The sequence below is a fragment of the Sapajus apella genome, unplaced genomic scaffold (assembly GCF_009761245.1).
Source record: "Sapajus apella isolate SASKATOON/1434 unplaced genomic scaffold, GSC_monkey_1.0 scaffold57, whole genome shotgun sequence".
In the NCBI taxonomy this organism is placed as follows: Eukaryota; Metazoa; Chordata; class Mammalia; order Primates; family Cebidae; genus Sapajus; species Sapajus apella.
This window is the reverse complement of record NW_022436997.1, coordinates 9,417,828-9,435,981: the sequence shown is the minus strand read 5'-3', so window position 1 is coordinate 9,435,981 and position 18,154 is coordinate 9,417,828. Positions and strand designations below refer to the sequence as shown.

The window sequence follows — 18,154 nt, the reverse complement described above, 5'->3', positions numbered from 1 at the left end:
TATCATCACCCCTGACGGGTCAGCTGCCGTGGTCAGGGCAGGCAGGGATGGGCCTGCCCTCCCCCTGGTTCTTCTCTGTCCCCAGCCGGCATCACTGGCGAATGAATTAGTTTGCTTATATTGAGGGTAAATCAACTTGCTCCAGTGTGCTCTTGGGGGATAGCTGGATCCCCCAGGCCGAGGTATGGCTCCTGGGGAGGCTGTTCTTTGGCCTTCCTTCCCTACTTAATTGGAGCCCCAGCTCCTGGTGCTCATAGCAGGGGCCCTCTCTTCTCTTCCTGCCTAGGAGATTCCTGTCCTCTCTCTGTGATCTCTTACCCAGGATCAGTGCCCCACTGGTGACAACCCTTGGCCTTGTGTTCAAGGCCCCATTTTAACTTTGTGTCCTCACTGTATCCCAGCTCTATACCTCTTGATCTAATTCCCACCTCCTCCAGGAAGCCCTTCCTGCTTGCTCCAGGCCACTGTGAGTTCTTTGTTCTCTGACCCATTCCTGCCCTGGTCTTTCATGTTTCATGGGTAGGTCTGGGAGCTCCTTGTCCAGCCTCATCCTGCCTTCCTCACCTGGAACCCTGCTCCTCTCACCTCAGCTGCCTTGAGAATGGGCCTAAAGGTGAGACATGTCTGTGGTGCCTTCCCACTGCCCCTGAGCCACACAGTCTGAGAAGCCCTCCTGGGAGTGACAGGAATACACGTAACCTGGGTTCTGATGGCTAACAGGCAGAAGTTGGAATTTTGGCTCTGCCATTTTCTGGCTGTGTACCCTGGAACAAGTTATCTAGCCTCTCTGTGCCTTGGTTTGTACCTTTAAGTGGGGCCAAGAACATCCATACCTTGAGGTTGCTGTATAAATTAAACATATTACCAGCCAGGCACAGTGCCTTATGTCTGTAATCCCAGCACTTTGGGAGGCTGAAGTGGGTAGATCACTTGAGGTCAGGAGTTCAAGACCAGCCTGGCCAACATGGTGAAACCCCATCTCTACTAATAATATAAAAATTAGCTGGGTGTAGTGGCAGGCGCCTGTAATCCCAGCCACTTAGGAAGGTGAGGCAGGAGAATCGTTTGAACCCAGGAGGCAGAGGTTTCAGTAAGCCAAGATTGTGCCTTGCCCTCCAGCCTGAGTGATAAGAGCGAAACTCCATCTTAAAAACAAAAAACAACAATTAAAAAAACATATTTCCATAAAATCCCCAGCCCTCAGTCAGTGTTCTGTAAACAGCTGCTTTATGGATAATGACTCCTGAGCCCCGTGTGGGGAGATGGAGGCCCAGAGACGGAGGCGTGCCAAGCTGGAGCTCATTCCAGACAAGAACCTTCCACTGAAACAAGAACTGCATCCTGTGCTCTTCCTGGGTGCTCCAGCCAAGCACCTAGCCAGCTCTACTTCCTTCTGTACCTGTATCTCCACTCCAACCCATTCAGAGGCAAGGCTGCCACTGCCCTCACACCAGAGAAAAAAGAACTGAGGCCGGGCGTGGTGGCTCACACCTGTAATCCCAGTGCTTTGGGAGGCTGAGGTGGGCAGATCACGAGGTCAGGAGTTAGAGACCAGCCTAGCCAATATAGTGAAACCCCATCTCTACTAATAATACAAAAATTAGCTGGGAGTGGTGGTACACACCTCTAGTCCCAGCTACTCGGGAGGCTGAGGCAGAAGAATTGTTTGAACCTGGGAGGTGGAGATTGCAGTGAGCTGAGATCACGACACTTCACTCCAGCCTGGGCAACAGAGAAAGACTCCATCTCAAAAAAAAAAAAAAAAAAAAAAAGAACTGAGCTCCCTGAATCACTCCTGACAGTGGCCAGTCAGCCTCAGCCAGCAATCCATGTGTGTCAGAGACAGGAAAGTTAAAAAGCGCTCCTGTGCACACTGACCTGCCAACACACTGCCCAGGCCCATCCCCAGACACCCCTATACCTCATGCGTGTGGTGGAGGTGATCGGGCATGTGTCTAGAAGCCTGAGGTGGGGGATGAGAAGGCGGAACCATGTTACAGCCGTGCAGGGGGCCGCAGCCAGCTCTGTGCTGGGCGAGGTGGAGAGAAGCCTTCCTCCTGTCCCCTGGCCAAAGACACCTGAACGTTCCCCAAATCCTAAGCAGAAAACACATCTTTCTGTGCTGCTCATGAGCATTCAAGTGCACCTGGACAGGCAGATGGGGACAGGTGTCCTGTGTCCTCCGGGTTCTGGGGACTTGTAACCTGGCTCACTGCTGAACCAGGGCTGGGGCTGACCCTCTCTCTCCCTCTGCGGCCACTGCCTGCTTCTGCTCCCCTCCCCTGCACCACTGTGCCCCAGTGTTCCATCACCCACTGTCTTCAAGGCCTCTCTCCCCACCCCCACTCCTGCTTCTTCTCCCCTCAGCTGTCTATTTTTCTCACCTCCTTCTCTCCTCTCCTCCTGCCCGCTGCCATCACCCACCTCCTCCATCCCTCTCCCATCTCTTCTTTCCGTTCCCTTCTCCTATTGCCCATTTCTTTAATCTTTTAAAATGTTCACTTCTCCTCCTTCTCCTTCTCCCCAGAAGTATTTAATGGCTATTAAATTATTTTAAACTAACTTTCTTAAAAAAAATAGCTTGGTGATAGTGCTGACTCAGGGCCATCTCGCTGTTTAATACTGAATATGCAATTAATAGATGTTTAGGTTTGGCTCCCCCACCTACTTTCTACTGCGAGAAGAATAAAGGAGCTGATTAATCTGGTTTGGGGCAAGTGTCAGCCGCAGGAGATATATAGGGGAAAGCCGATGAGGTTAGCATCTTGGAGTCAGAGAGCTATTGCCTCCGAGGCAAGCTCAGGGAGAGAAAGGTTTGAGTTAGAGCCCCGGACGGCCTTGCTGGGCAGAGGGGATTCCAGATACCCCTCTCCAGCCATGCTGGAGAAAACCAGACTCTGACCTGCTGCTCTGTGCCAGATGGCACCTCCTTGTGGCCCTCAGAGGCCTGGCTCTGTGGCCCTTGTTCATGCCATCCCCCCTTCTCCAGCTGTGGGATCCCGCACCTTCAAGGGCAGAAGTGCCACCTCTCCCAAGGCCTCTGGCAGCCCCCACCTTGGGAATCCCCTCTCCAGAACTGCGGCTGGCACCTGCTGCCCCAGCTTCCTGCCTATCCTCGAGAGCTTCCCCGAGCCGCTGCCTCCTGGCGGGGCCGTGTGGACTGAGGGCTGCAGGTGAGTCACTGTGTGCCTGGGTGGGTGCTGGTCTCCAGGAGATGCCCTTCCTCGCACTGCTGTGTGCCTCATGAGCCCCGGGTGAGGCTGAGGATGGCGCTCCTCTCACTGCCAAGGAAGGGACAGGAGCAGGCAGCACAAACCAGGTGGGCTTCACTCGCATGGACCCCTCACGCCTAAAGCATCTTTACCCCTCAACCAATTGGACCTTCACAACCCAGGTCCTTAGGGCTGAGCACTCAGTGGGCGTCAGGAGGTGTGTCTGTACCCTGGGGCACAGGGTCCCTTCAGGCAACACCAAGACACCAGCCCAAGCCCTGGGGGATAGGACCTGAGGTCTGGGTTGGGAGGGGTCCTGAGTTCTGGGCAGGCCCAGGCTCCAGGGCTGAGCAGGTCACCAGCGGCCACACCGTAGCTCCTTCCAGGACAATTAGCTCTCCAAACCTGCAAGTAGCTTTCGCCTGCTTGACTTTTTGCCCTTAATTTCCCAGTAAACTTTCTGAGGAGACAAGGGAGAGAGAAATTCCTTAGTTCCTGGCTGATGTGACAAGCGGGAAGAAACCCGGAGCACTGGGTACAGGCCTGGGCAGGTGGAACGTGATGAACACGGACACCCAGGCCAGAGCCCAGGGCATGGCGGGGTTAGCAGAAGTCAAGAGCTCCTGGCCGGGAGGTGGAGGACAGCTGCGACTGGCTGTCCCATCTCTCTACCAGGGCCCTCATGCTGGACACCCCAACCCTGGCCGGAAAAAGGGTAGGCTGGGGCCAACTTGGAGACTGTACCCGATGTGACCTTCTCAGGGCAAATAAAAGGCCCCAACTCCTTATGCTCCCCTTGGTGGCCTCATGGGTGTTCTCAATTTTTCCAAGGTCTCTCCATTGTGGGAGGAGGCTGGAGGGAGGGAGCCATCGCCTATCTGTCCTCTGCGAGTGTCCCACTTCTGTATGGCTGCTTGGCTCATTGCCTGGCTGTGCTTCTATGGGAACTCAGGTTGGGGCCCCTTGCTGGTAGAGAGGACAGAGTCTCTCCTTGGGGTTCCTTCGCCTGCTTGGAGGAGCCTCCGTTTGGCCATCTACCCGGAGAAGTGGCTGAGAGCTCAGTTCAGAGCAGCTTCTGAGCAGGGCCCAGTGGGAATGGCGCCCAGTGTGAGTGCCCAGGGGCTGGTGATCAGGAAGGACAATCCTCCTTCCGCAAGGCGGTGGGCCAGGAAGGGGGCACCTGGCAGTGCCTGCACATTATTCTACCCTATGGGGCCGGTGAGTCTCTTTCTCTCCCACAAGTGAGGTGCGATGGGCTCCGTATCACGGGGGCAGTTTGTTGGGGGAGGAGCTGGTGCCTGGGTTGGGGACACCTGATCTTGGATGCTAGATGAATTTTCTTTGTCATGTCCTCTCCTTTCATTTTCTTTTAATGTCAGAGTATGTTCGAATCTTATCTAGAGGAGCCTAGGGACAGGGCTGTGCCCAGGGTGGGCCCCAATCACCCCCAGGGCAGGGGTGAGAGGTAGCAGTACAGCCACACAGGCACTGCACGAGGAGGACGCTGTCATTTGGGGGTGGAGCTGCTCCTGGCTGGCCATCTGCCTGGTCCTTCCGGGGCTGAGCCTCAAGGTGGGGCATTCCCTCACCCAGGCTCTCCACGGCCAGGCTCCAGTGAGTCCATGTTCTGGGGCAAGTGTCTGTGGAGTGAGGCCGTGTCCTTCCCCTCTGTCCCTTTCCAGACATCTGCCCAACTGCCTACCTCAATCTCCAAGATCTCTGCCTCAGTGCTGGCTTTGAGTACCCACACCCTCGTGGGCCACTCAGATTTGCCTCCTGTGACCTGAATCCTCCTATGGCACAGCTGTGACCACTTCCTGCCTCCCTTGCGACTGCACGAGTCCCATCAGGGTGGGGTTTTCCTTGGCAACACCCAGGTGGGCACACCCTCTTGGGTGTTTTAACGGAGGGGAGAAGAATGCCCTGGGACAAGGCACTTCTTTACTCAGAGAGGCACAAACCCCACCATCCGGAAGACCCCAATTGCCCCCCTTCCCTCCTCTCTTTCTCCACACCAGTCACCCAGAGCTCCAAAGTTCTCTCCCCAACCCTCAGCCACGAGATCCCCAGAGGGGCAAGAGGAGGAGGCGGGGAGTCGCTGCATCGCATGGCTGCATCGGGAAAAGGAGGGAGGAGTGAGAGGGGGAGGGGGGCAGAGACAAGTGGGCCCTCACGTGAAGGGGGCTGGCGCAGGCAGCTACTACCTCCTCGGCTCTCGCTGTCCGCAGGCTTCACCTGGATCGGCCGGTTCATCTGCAACAGAGCACAGGGGGACAGTGTTATAGCAGGCCTGGGGATGAGGGGACAGACACCCAACGCTCAGGTGCACAGGTGGATGCAGCACTGCAGACTGCACCCATAGACACGCGCTCCCACATGCTGCTGCAGGTGCACACACCTTTCCAAAACTCGGCCCGTCTCCCCTCGACGCATAAGCCCAAGGCCCCCTTCTTTCGGGGGGTGTCTCTGGATGGAAGAGCTTGGGGTGCCTCCTCCTCTGACTCCAAGCAGCTCCTGCGAGCCTTTGTTATCAGATTCTGAAGTTGACGGACATGCTGGCCTTGTCTCTCTGTGTCACACAAGGCCTTTGTGTCCCCAAAGCACACCTTTGGCTCAGCTCTAGTTCACTCCAGACATCTGCCTTTATGGAGATGAGCTGGTTGCTGGCTGCAGATGGACCCCACCCAGGCCAGGGCATCCAGCTTCACCCCAACCCATGCCAGCTGGCAGACGTGGCCTGTGGGTAAGAGGTGGCTGAGGCCCCAGGCCGCCCAGCTCCATGGTTAAAGCAGAGCTCAGGGCTGGGGCTCCAGGTTGTAGCCAGGGTCGTCCTCTCAGGCAGTGCGTGGAGTGGGCACAGCTATTCGTCCCCTGTGATGTCTGGGTGCCAGGAGGACAGGAGGGCAAGGCCTGACTCCCCTGCCTGCCGGCCTCTCTCTTCCCTCCTGGGGATCCATGTCAATGGCCCGTTCCTGCCACTAGGGGTCTCTGGACTCCAAGCATCCCAGGCTTCACTGCCTGGCTTCTCATCTCACCCGGGGGCACGAAGGTGGGCTCTCCAGGGCGGAGGTCCCAGCGTGTTTTAAGCAATAAACGTGAGGAGGATCACGCAAGTGAACTTGGACTTGATGTCTCCACCAATGCTCCTGCCCTTACGCACCTCCCTGAGCCCTTCTTGCATCTGCATTTCTCTCACAAACTCTAGACTCAGAGGCAACAGGGCAGGTAAACACCCCCATTTTAGAGATGGAGAGACTGAGGCCAAGAGGTGTTCAGGTGCTTCCCAAGGCCACCGTGTGGCAGGGCACGGCTGGGAAGTGGGGCCTGCAGGGTGATTTCTGCCTGTCTGTCCTGCGCCCTGAGACCTTCCGTTGCCAATTCCCTCCCGTACAGCAAGCGGCTGGACCAGCCAGTCACAAGCTTCCTCCTGCCTTCTGGTCTAGGACTTGAAGTGAGTTTTGGCTGCGTCAAGACAACTGGGTGGGGGAGTATGGGTGCCTGTGACTCAGCAAGGTGAGCACGAGGCCTTGGGAAGGGCAGAGCCGTAGCCGGGAAGGACAGAGACGGGAGGCAGGATGCAGCCGACAAGGAAGGAGGCACAGGTAGCCGGAGGCGGCAGGGGATGGTGCCGTGGTGTCATTGTTCACCACCAGGTCCCCACTGGACATCTCTTATGGAATTGAGGGAAAGCAAGGTGCTTTGTGCCCAATCCCTGGCAGCAGAGAACACTGGCACGGTACAGCAAACTCCAATCACAGGAGAAGGAGGAGGAACGTAATGAAGTTTCTGGCTTCCCCATGAACCAGCTCCTTCCCAGTCCTTGAGGGAAGGATCCAGAAGGCCAACCAGACATCTGGCTGTGGGAGAAGGACTCCAGGAGGGAGCCAGGTTGCTCCAGGTTCCCCATCCAGTGCTGTTTGGGACTCAGCATCTCACCCTTTCCTTGGGTGCCTGTCCTCCTGCAATGCCCTGTCCTTCTAGGCTTCTTTTCCCCCAAACCTGCGACGTTCTTCTCCCCTAACCAGATTTTAAGGACTGACCTGGACCCAGTTCCAGCCCTATTGTTCTCTTTGACATATTTCTACAGCTTTCCTGCTTATGTATTTTTACAATTCTCTAAGGTAGGGATTATTATATCCATCTTTTCAATGAGAAGAACAAAGCTCTGAGGAGTGGCAGAGCTGGGATTCAGCCAGAATGAGTAGGTACAGTGTTGTTCATGCAATGGCCTTTGGCTTCACCATATTTTATCTCATTTGACCCCAGCTGCTCCAGGAGGAGGGGGACCAAGGAAGAAGTAAAATACCCATCCCATAAAGGGAGATTGAGGCCAGGTTCTTTGGGCCATCAAATCAAGTATCTTTTCTGCCTGACTTCCCCCAAATCTGGCCCCACCGCCTCTTGCACCATTCCCACCCCGCATCCCGGCACTCTCCTCCCCAAGTCCATTCCCTGGGCCTGCAGGGTCCATGCTGTGCCACACAGCCTTTTCCTCTCGACAGCTATTCATTCTTTAAGCCTAGTCCACTTCGTTTCTGTTATGAAGTGTGCCCCCACAATTCATATGGTGAAGCGCTAACCCCCATTGTGAGTGTATTTGAAAATAGTGCCTTTAAGGAGGTACTTAGGGTTGAATGTAGTTATAAGAGTAAGGCCATCATCCCATATGATTGGTGGCCTCACAAGAGGAGAAAGAGACATCAGGGATGTGTGCACAGAGAAAAGACCACAGGAGGACACAGCGAGAAGGCTGCCGTCTTCAAACCAGGAAGAGAGCCCTCACCAGAAACCAATACTGCCCACACCGTGATCTTGGACTTCCAGCCTCCAGAGTTGTGAGAAATACATTCCTTTGTTTAAGCCATCCAGTCTGTGGTACTTTGCTATGGTGGCTCTAGCAAACAAATAAGCCCCCTAGTTCATGAAGCCTGGTTGGAACCCCATTGGGAAGGGGACTACAGGGAGCTCCTCATTTTCCGTTTATAAGGTATACCCAAGGCTGGAAATTGACTTCCAAGTGGGAATGGTGCTTAGGTGTCCCAGGCCTCCACAAGGATCCACACACCCCTGAGAATAGGAATAGCTGATATACGCATCACATTGCTAGATCATCACAACTTCTATGATGTATGCAAATAGATTATCTAACTTCAGTCAAGAAAATGGAGTTTCAGAGAGGTTAAGAAGTTAGCTTGAGGTCACAAAGATTGTAAATGGGGATGTCAAGATGAACCCAGGACTCCTGACATCTGCCTACTTATTCAGGAGATGCTGGGAACAGGTGGAATAGGCTTGGGATGGTCCAGGAAAGTTCCAGGCAGAGGGCAAGTGGGGTGTGGGGAAAGAGAGGGAAGCAAGGAGCCAGATGGGGAATTGAGGCTTCCCCTGCAAGGATGGAAAGAAGGCCTAGCTGAAAAGGGGTGGGCAGGGGGGTGTGAACCAGAACCGGTTGGGCTTTGCTGCTCTGTTCCAACTGGGGAACGAGGCCATTCCTGGGGCAGGAGCCTCCATTCCTGGGGCCAGAGCATGCCGGGAAGACCCCACGTGCCTAGGGGCCTCATCCTGTGTGAGCGAACGGCTGGGACCATCGGAGGAGACTCCTTCCCTGGCATCTCACTTCTGTATTTTATGGCCAGTCTTCTCTAGCTGGGCCTGAGAGCAGCTGGGGTGAGTCCTGTGCATTGGCATGTCCAGGGTAGAGCTATTTCTGATATGATGGGTCCCATTTTCCATGGTAAATTAAACCAGGCAAATGAAATCTCCCTGTGCATGAAGGCTTCCACACTAGTGGCCACCCCAGTCATAGGCAGCCAGACCACTGTCTTTGGCACCTGGGCGCCTGTGATACCCCAGGAGCCCTCCCAACCAGACAGGTCCTGGATGGTGCAGGCAGACCTCCTCCATGGTGTGCTGCTGGGCTCACCCCTTACACACAGGTCCCTCGGCTTCTCTCCAGTTTTACTGTGGGCTTTCTAACAGTGGGGACATGGGGTCTCATCCAGCCTCCCACCTGCCTCAGCCATGGCCTGGGCACCTATGGGGTGCTCTAGGCAGACTGGTAAAGCAGAACTGAATTGGTTCCCATGCAGCCATGGCTCCTGGGGTCATTTTTCATGTCCCATTATAATCTCATGGTGGTCAGCATCCAGACAGCCTTTGCGGGACTTGTCAGAGAGGTGCCGGGCTAGATGGTGAGATAATATACGGCCCTGTGCTTTCTTAATTCTCAGCAGAAATAAAGTGTCAGGCTTGGTCGGGAAGATTTCTCAGCTGGAACAGGCTCTGCACAGGTGGCCCCGGCCTGAAGGGAGACCTCCCTCCCTCCCCTAGTCCTCGGCTAGCCTCACCCAGCCCTGATTCTGCCCTGAAGAGGGAGGAGGATGGAACACATCTGTCCTGGGGGAGGAGGTGGGGCCAGGCTGCAGAGATGGGGCAAGAACAAGGCAGAGCACGACAGAGACAGAGCGAGGGGAGAGGCAGAGAGAATAGTGGAGAGGGTGAGGGTGAGGGCGAGGGAGAGCAGAGGGGTCAGGGGAAGAGCCAGGAGAGGAGGGAAGAGCCAGAAATGAGACCAGGAGGAAGACCAGGAGAGCCGGTTACCATCTCCATGCCCTTCTTGTAACTTTGCCCCCAGGACCCTGGCTATGGCCTCAGGACCCCTTTCATGCTCTTTCTGCCCCCGTCTCTGCTCCGCTGTCAGCCATTCCTCTCCACCAGCACACTGTCCTCCCTGGAGGGTCCTGGGGCTTGTGGCTGCTGGAAATCTGGGTTAGGGCACAGGAGCCTTCCTTGCCACTCTCTTTCCGAGATGTCCTCAGCATCCCCATGAAGGCCCCATGGCCTTAGCCGGTGTCCCCCTCCAGGTGCCTGAAAGGGGTTTGGCGAGCCAGGCCTGCCCTTCCTGGGTCAGGAACAGCTCCCTGCAGGCTCCCTGGAGGCTCCTGGGGTCCATCCTCTGTGGACATCACAAACCCTTGTGGACTGCGTTTCTATTTCCAGCTGGGTGCCCCTCAGGGGGAGCGAGTGGGCTGGCCCAGATCTGGAGCTGTCTGCTCCCGTCTGCTGCAGGGGGTGGGCGGGTGGATGGCCCCTTTCCCCTCCTCCCTTCCGCTCAGGCTCTGCCTCCCTTCCCCCTCCCCATCCCTCTGCCACTTTTTGCATCAACACATATCCATGCATTAAACAAGACATTCCATTAATTTCTTCATCATCATAACTTAAGCTGGGACATACCCTTTAAATATTCATTCAGCTATGAAAACTGGGCATTAAAATTTTAATAATGTCAAGCTCATTTGAACCAGCCTCCTTGGGGACGATTACCATACAATTAGAATAAATACGATGATTGAGCTGGTCAAAAGGCTTCACCTGTCCAGTGTGGCTCCCTGTGGAAGGGGAGGCCTGTGGCTCGTGGGCAGACAGACAAACAGACAGACAGGCCAAGCTGCTCTTTCCGGACTCCCGCGCACCCGCTGCTTCCCCTCCCTCCCCTGCCTCCTCTTGCATCTGGTTCTAGCTCTGTGCTACCGAGGCCACTCCCACCAGCCTCTGCAGGTATCTGCTGTCCCCCTCCCCGAGGACCAGCGTGCAGGCCACCCCTGTCTGGGCAGGTGGCCCTGATTCACCCCACCAGTTCCTGCTACTCCTCTCCTGGTCCTGGTACCACCTGGGCCGGCTCACTGGGCTGGTGTGTGACCTTTTTCTGCCTACACACGTTGCTTTTCCCCTACTTTACCAGGGCTCCCAGAGGCTGAAATGAGTACCCGCCAGAGCAGGGCCAGCCTGTTGGGGTGGGGGGTGCCGAACTGCATTCTGCCACCAAAGGAGGGGAACGTCTTCACCCAGCTTCCCCTTCAGCAGCAACCACTGTCCTGAGGGTTGGCCTGAAGGTTTGGGATGGAGCTGAGCCTCCCTTGTCCTTCACTGCCTGATGCTTGCTTAAAGCCAAAGCCGGAGAAGCCTGGGGTGGAGGGAGGCCACTCCTGCACTCACCCTGCCTCACTCTTTCTCGGGACAGCTGTCACCACCCACAGGATCATGGGCCCTCCTTGGAGCTGGCGCCTGGTCCACCTCTGTGCCCTCTCATTCATGCTGGGCCCCAGCAGGGCCCCCCTACCTGTGCTACCTCTGAAATAATGGGGTTGACTTTCTCCCCACCTGGAAAGCTTCCCTGTCACTCCTCATTGCATCCAAACCCTCCTATCCCTCCAAAGTCTAGGTCTGAAGCTCACCTCCTACAGGGAGGCTTCCTGATTGTCACACACGAACATGCACTCCTTTCTCTCTCTCGTGTGTGAGTGTGTACATGTGTGTGACAGAGAGAAAGAGAGAGAGAGAGAGAAGGGAGAAAGGGAGATGGAGATGGAGAGAGACTCACTTCACAAGCAAGAGTAGAGACCAGGGCTCCTACTCACTCTGCATCCCCAGAGCCAACCTCAGGACTGTGCTTCTTCCCTGGAGTGTGTGTGTGCACCTGATTAGTGCTATGTGACATCACAGACATCTTCGAAGAATTCACTGGAGCAGGAGCCAGAGATTAGGATTGAAGAGATAATGGAAGACGTGCAAGAGCAGGCTCTCAACAAAGGCCAGCCTGCACTGGAAGGTGGGGACCAATGTCCCGCAGGGAGCTGGCGGGGGTGGGGGCCAAAGGCCCTGACAGCTGAGAGGACTGGCCCGTGGGGTGGCCAGCATGCTCTCCAGAGTGAGTATTCAAACTTCAGAGCTGGCTGGCGCAGCAGCTCACACCTATAATCCCAGCACTTTGGGAGGCAAGCGGGTGATCACCTGAGGTCAGATGTTCGAGACCTGCCTGGCCAACATGGTGAAACCCCATTGCTACTAAAAAATACAGAATTAGCTGGGCATAGTAGCACGCACCTGTAGTCCCAGCTATTCGGGAGGCTGGGACAGGAGAATTGCTTGAACTCGGGAGGCAGAGGTTTTGGTAAGCCGAGATTGCACCACTGCAGTCCAGCCTGGGTGACAGAGCAAGACTCCAACTAAAAACCAAACTTCAGAGATGAGGGTCCTTCTGGTTTCTTTTGGGACATGTTGGTGCCTGGAGATACCTGCTCCCTGCTCAGCAGAAGGGCTCACCTTGCCAAGCTTCTGAGAAATATCACGGAGATATAGATTCGTATCTTAGCCAAACCCACAGCCTTCACCAGGAGGGCAGCTCTTACCTCGCCACTGCTGTGTGGTCTCTGAGGAGGGCAGTACTTGCCCACCTACTCATGGACGTGCTTGTGTGGACTTGGCCCTGCTCGCCATCTACCCTGTTCTTTTAGGACAACACCAGGTCGTGTCCACCCAGAGAACTCAGGTTTTATCCTCTGCCCCCCCAACCCTGCCCCAGCACACACGATGGTCATGGAAACAGTGAAACAGCAGGCCTGCACATCAGAGCTCACTGGGAGGGTCTGTGCCCCGATCCTGCCAGCATCACTGCTTTGAGAAAACAAACATAAATTGCAGGACCCCTTGTTCCAAGTGCCAAAACAAAGAAAGTGTCATTAAAGTGCTAAAATATAAAAGCCTTTCCTTTCTCTCATGGTCTTGCTTGCTCTCTCAACTTATCGTGATTTTTTTTTATTTGCTATTTGATGTCATTTTAAGTAAAGAAAACTATAAATTTAAAATTATTAGCATGGACTTTACAGCTCATCTTTATTTTGTGCAATGCCAGTTTTAAGTGCAAATATCAGAGCATTTACATCCTATGCAGAATCACCGAAATTACACAGTTCGTGTTTTCTGACTCACGCCTGGAGGGTGCCTTCAGCTGGAAACACAAGCCAAACTCAGGAAGGCTGAAAGAGAGCCTCTCCAGGCAGGAAGCACGTCCCAAGGGATGTCTCTTTTAGATACAGGGACCCTCATAGGCTGCTGGAGTCCCACTTGCAACCTGGGGTGCAGCTTGGGCCTGAGGATGGCGGGGCTCCCCTTCTCGTTGGCGGTAGACTGATGTGTCATGCCCCAGCTGAGGGTGGGTTCTGAGACGTCAAGCCAGACATCACCTCTTTCCATGGGCCCTCGGCCCTAACCCACAGTGGACAGGCAACTTTCAAGGGTATTGTAAACTCTGTGCCTGGGACATATGAGGTATCTGGGCAAGAGACTCATCTTTGCTGAGTCATAGCCTCTTTTGGCTGGCCAGACCTGACACAGCACAGTTAGCCTGGGCTACCGCAGGGCGAATATGATCAACCCTGACCCTCTTAGCCTCTGCCCAGGCCACTGCTGGCTGGTACAAAGGACAGCAGCGATTGCAGGTGGGCCCCTGGACATGGGTGGACTGGGCAGGTGGAGAGAGGCAGAACTGTGCAGGAGCAGAGACTCCAAGCCCCATGGATTTCACTTGCAAAGCACACGTTCAAAGATAAAGTGTTAAGAATTTCAAGATGGGCCGGGCGCAGTGGCTTATGCCTGTAATCCCAGCACTTTGGAGGCTGAATTGGGTGGATCACCTGAGGTTGGGAGTTCCAGACCAACCTGACCAACACGGAGAAACCTTGTCTCTACTAAAAATATGAAAACAAAAACAAAAACAAAACAATTAGTTGGGTATGGTGGCAGGTGCCTGCAATCCCAGCTACTCAGGAGGCTGAGGCAGGAGAATCGCTTGAACCCAGGAGACGGAGGTTTCAGTGAGCCAAGATTGCACCATTGCACTCCAGCCTGGGCAACAAGAGCAAAACTCCATCTCAAAAAGAAAAAAAAAAAAGGATTTCAAGACGGAGACTGCTAAGCACAAAACCCAAGCGTGGGACCGTTCTGAGTGTGGGGCTCTGTGTGACTGCACGGGGTTGTCTGCTCATGATGCTGCCCTGGCGATGCCTTTCTGGGGCCCCATCTTCATCTACCCACACCAGACATCAGGTGTTTTGTGGATCATCAGGAGTTTTAAGCATTGCCCAGGTCTGTGCACTAGTGCTGTCCCCAGAAAGATCATTACTCCATTTTTTAAAGATAAGTTTTGTGCCATTTTGAGAGGATAGGCCCAGAATGTTCAGCCATAGGGATGAAAGCCTGGTGATGCAACCAACTTGATAAAGACAGAGAATTCACCAGTGAGCTTGTGGGGACCAAAGGTGGGTTCGCTCTCCAGAGACCCTGCCCTCCACCAGAACTTTGCCTTCCCAGCGCCTAGCAAATTGTGATTAACAAATTAACTAATGATGAAATTATTTGTTTAAAGCCCCAGGAGGGCAGGGCCTGCATCGCAGGCCCTGCTGAATTCCAGGGGCTGTGCTTAGTAGGCTTGGAGTCGCTGTGGGAGGAAAGAATGAACCCTTGCCTGGGGGCTTCCGCAGTCACCTAGTGAGACTGGATCCCAGGGGAAGCGCAGAAGCTGCACACATTATTTGTAGTTTGTTGTAAATATATTAATGCTTTAATTACCTCCTTAATAAATCGCATAGTGTGTGTTCCATAGAGAAGGGTTAGTGATTCAAGAAATCTCATCTGTTGTCTGCATAAAATTCTGACTCCAGGACACTCTGCGGTGATCTCAGAGACACCTGGATACCGCCCCACTCACCACCGTGGTCCAGATTCTGAGGCCTTCCCTGGCAGGCCAGTTGGTGGCACTCCTCCTAGGACGTGAGGGGCAGATTGCCAGGCTGCCTGCGGGTACAGCGGCTCTTGTCTTTTCCTTCCTGCCTACCTCCTGAGCCTCCCTCGGGCCTCAGTTTCACCTCTTGCCCTTGCGATCTAAACTAGGTGCCCCTTCAAGCTCCCCTTGTCTTTCCTCATTGTCTTGCTATGATTTGGACTATTATGGTCACAGATTTATGGACTTATTTGTCCAATGTTTGTCTTTACTCTGAGGAGTTCCCGATGCCCACACAGAGCCCAGTATGGCCCAGATGCACGGTAGGTGCTCAGGAAGTACTGACCAAATGATGAGCAAATGCCCCATCACACCTGTCACAGCCCTCGTTCCGTCCTGCCTCAGCTGTGCCCTTGTAGCAAGAGTGTCCAGAGGCCAGAAGTGGGTCACCACCAGACAGCCTTGTTTCCAACCCAAAGAGAAAGGCCCTTTAATCCTCCCTCCTCCAGCAAAGTGGTGTGTTGCACCTTTGGATTAGGAAGGGTTTACTGAAGCGGCGGCGATCATCGTTTAGAGAGACAGCCAGTGAGCACCGACCAGACAGAAGAACCAGAGGTTATTGTTAAAATATGCAAATCCAGAGCCCATTAAAATGCAAACCCTCCAGATAAGATTTTTTAATAAATCTGGTCTCTGCTCCCACTCCCCACTCTGAGGAGGCCATCTGATGCTTGTCGGGTCAGGACACATATCGGCATGTAGGGCCTGTCAGCTCTTCACCCCTCTCCTCATTCAGACTTCCAGCGCTGAGCTGCCTCAGTGGGGCTGGCTATCCCTTCTTTCCCCAACGCCCTGTCCCTTGGACAGAGCACTTGAGGTCGTGTCAGTGTAACCTGCAGACATGTCTCACTAAGTCCCCATACTGGCTGCATTCCATTATTCACTCTCCTCTGATAGCTGTCTGCAAAGTGACATCTCAGGCCTTTGCCTCCTCCTCCAGCAAGCCTTCTGTGATTGGGTCCACCCAGTTACACTTATCACCTTTCCAGTCATCACCTCTGGACTCACTTTCTGTCAAAAGTAGCCCTCAAGGAGATGATGGGCAGGTCGCTGAGAGAAGCCACACAGGCTCCCAAGTATGGTAATGACATGGTGAGGATTCAGGCTGGACTTGGGCATGCCGGCTTTGAGTCAGGATGGAAGGAGTCAGGCATGTGGGCTGGTGCTGTGTGCCTGGCCAGGGGTGTGCACTTGGGGCTCGGAGGCATGAGTGAGCTGTAGTGGGAGAGAGTTTTCAAGTCCTTTTCCCATGCTCCAGACCTTCCATGACCTCGTGACGGGGCTCAAGTTCTTCTGTCCTTCCTGAAAGCTAACAAGTCAGGTGAGCAAACGCATGAGGTGGGCAGGATGTGGATGGGGCGGGGGTGGGAATAACTACCAAGGGCCTGGAGGAGAGTGGAGGGAAGGGCCAGCAGGGTGTGAAAGCATGTGCAGCAAGTCGCTGAGGGTGGAGGACAGGCAGGTAGGTGGAGGTGGGGAGGACCCGGTGTGGCTGCAGAGGGCCTGAGCTTGTAGAGTGGGCAGTGGGAGCCACTGTTAGTCTGCAGACAGCATTGCCCCAGGACCGCATTTGGAAAGAGCAAGGAGGCAGCTGTGTGTGCAGGAGGTCAGAGGTGACTGGACACAGGTGCCCAGAACACCAGGCAAATTCTTGTTCAGTTCAAGAATGGCCAGCATCACTTTGGCACCAGGTGCCTCCCCCACCATAGGAAGACAGGAGCCTAAGGCTTGGGCATAGGAGGTGCTTGATGATTGACCCAAATTTCCCCAGGTCGGTTTTTATTCTTGGTTGTAGAATGACTCCTCACTGCAGTCCAAGCCTGACCTTGTCTACCTTTCACTTGCAAAGGGTCTGGGGGATGTGGGGTGGGATGCAGTGGCTCGGTCCAAGCAGCACCCTTTGCAGCCCACGTAGCCTCGTTGGTCCAGCCCCCCACAAGCAGGCCCGGGCAGTTGCTATGCAACAGGCTGCTCTGCTCGGCAGTGTCCAGAGAGAAACTGTGAGCAGCCGTGACAGAGCCTGCTGGTGGGCCGGCCGGGCTGCCGCTCCTCTTTCTCCCTGCTCTCCCCACTCTCTCCCATCCCTCTTGGAGCCTCTGCCCTCTCCCATCTCTCTACAAAATGCTTTTCCCTGCACCTAAGGGGCAGGGCTGGGTTGGCACAAATGAAAGAGGTGCCCCTCACAGTGGTCAAAGGTCCCTCGAGAGGCCCAGCCCCAAGCCCAGTGCTGGTTTCCCAAGGGGAAGGAGGGAGCCCCTCCCCGCCATGGGTTTGGAGCCATATTTGTGGGTAGATGCTTCCTGCCAGTGGCAGGAAAGATGGAAGGACACAATGAAAATCACCAAGATGGAATTGGTGGACCCATGACCCTGCTGCCGCTGGGCTTTCGTGCCCGAACCTCTCAGCCAGGGCTCCCTGAGGCCCGCGCTGCCAAGGGCAGAGGGTTCTTTGTCTCTAAGTCCCATGTCCGTCCTGCTCCTGAGAATGCGCCAGGGCCGCACTGGCAAGGGTGGGAGGATCCTTGTGGTCTTAATTAAGATCTGCTGCCGTGGCAACCAAGCTAATTAGCCGGAATGGCCGGGCTGGGTCGCTAACCCTCTTCAGGGTGGGGGAGTGACGGCGTGCAATTTTTAAAATAACAGCGGTGAATAGATAATTTAGATGAAACAGGCCCTGATTTAGTTGTGAGGTCTGGATTTCGGTCTTAGCTCTGCCTCATACTTGCTCATACAAGGCGGGGCTGTTTCTTAAACTCTGAGACGGCTGTCCACGTGTCCCCTCATGGGGTGTGGAGAGGATTAAATGTGATTGATCCCACCAAGCTCTGAGTATCCCTGCCTGGCGCCTAGTGAGAACCCAGAAAATAAGTGACAGCTATCCTCCCCCTCCTCTTCTTCTCCCTCCTCCCCCTCCTCTTCCTTTCTCTTCCCCTCTTCCCCCTACCCTTCCTCTCTCTCCTCCCCCTCTTCTTCCTCTCCCCTCCCCTTCTCCCTCTCCCCTTCCTCTTCTTCCTCTTCCTCTCCCTCCTCCCTCTCCTCCGCCTCCTCTTCCTCTCCTCTCTCCCTTCTTCCTATTTCTCCTCCTCCTCTCACTTCTTCCCTGCCTATCTTAGTATTTCCGTCATTTTGAGGAATACCTAACATTTGATTTTTTTCCTTTCCACTCTGAAATCCTCAGGCTCTTTTGGTCTCTACTGAACGGAAGATGTTGGATTATCTGTGGGGAAGAGCTGAGAATGGGGTGGGGAGGCCATGCCTCTGCTTGGTCTACCAGCACTGAAGCTGTTGCTGTGATGGGCCACACACTCCATTCATACAACCATCCA

At 54.7% G+C, this 18,154-nt stretch overlaps 1 protein-coding gene across 48 annotated transcripts in view; it reads right to left on the bottom strand.

Annotated features, from left to right (window-relative positions):
* The window catches only part of CELF4 (CUGBP Elav-like family member 4), a 325,793-nt gene that overhangs the window by 72,931 nt on the left and 234,708 nt on the right, over positions 1 to 18,154 (bottom strand). For 25 of the 48 annotated variants that reach the window (XR_004258897.1, XR_004258895.1, XR_004258896.1 and 22 more), the window contains exon 3: positions 5,387 to 5,465. Coding sequence is in view for 41 of the 48 variants with exons in the window: in XM_032245267.1 (XP_032101158.1) it covers positions 5,387 to 5,465 (79 nt within the window). In the remaining 7 variants the exon portion in view is untranslated. The remainder of the gene's footprint in view (positions 1 to 5,386; positions 5,466 to 18,154) is intronic. The other 23 variants (XR_004258902.1, XR_004258898.1, XR_004258899.1 and 20 more) reach the window with 1 other exon arrangement.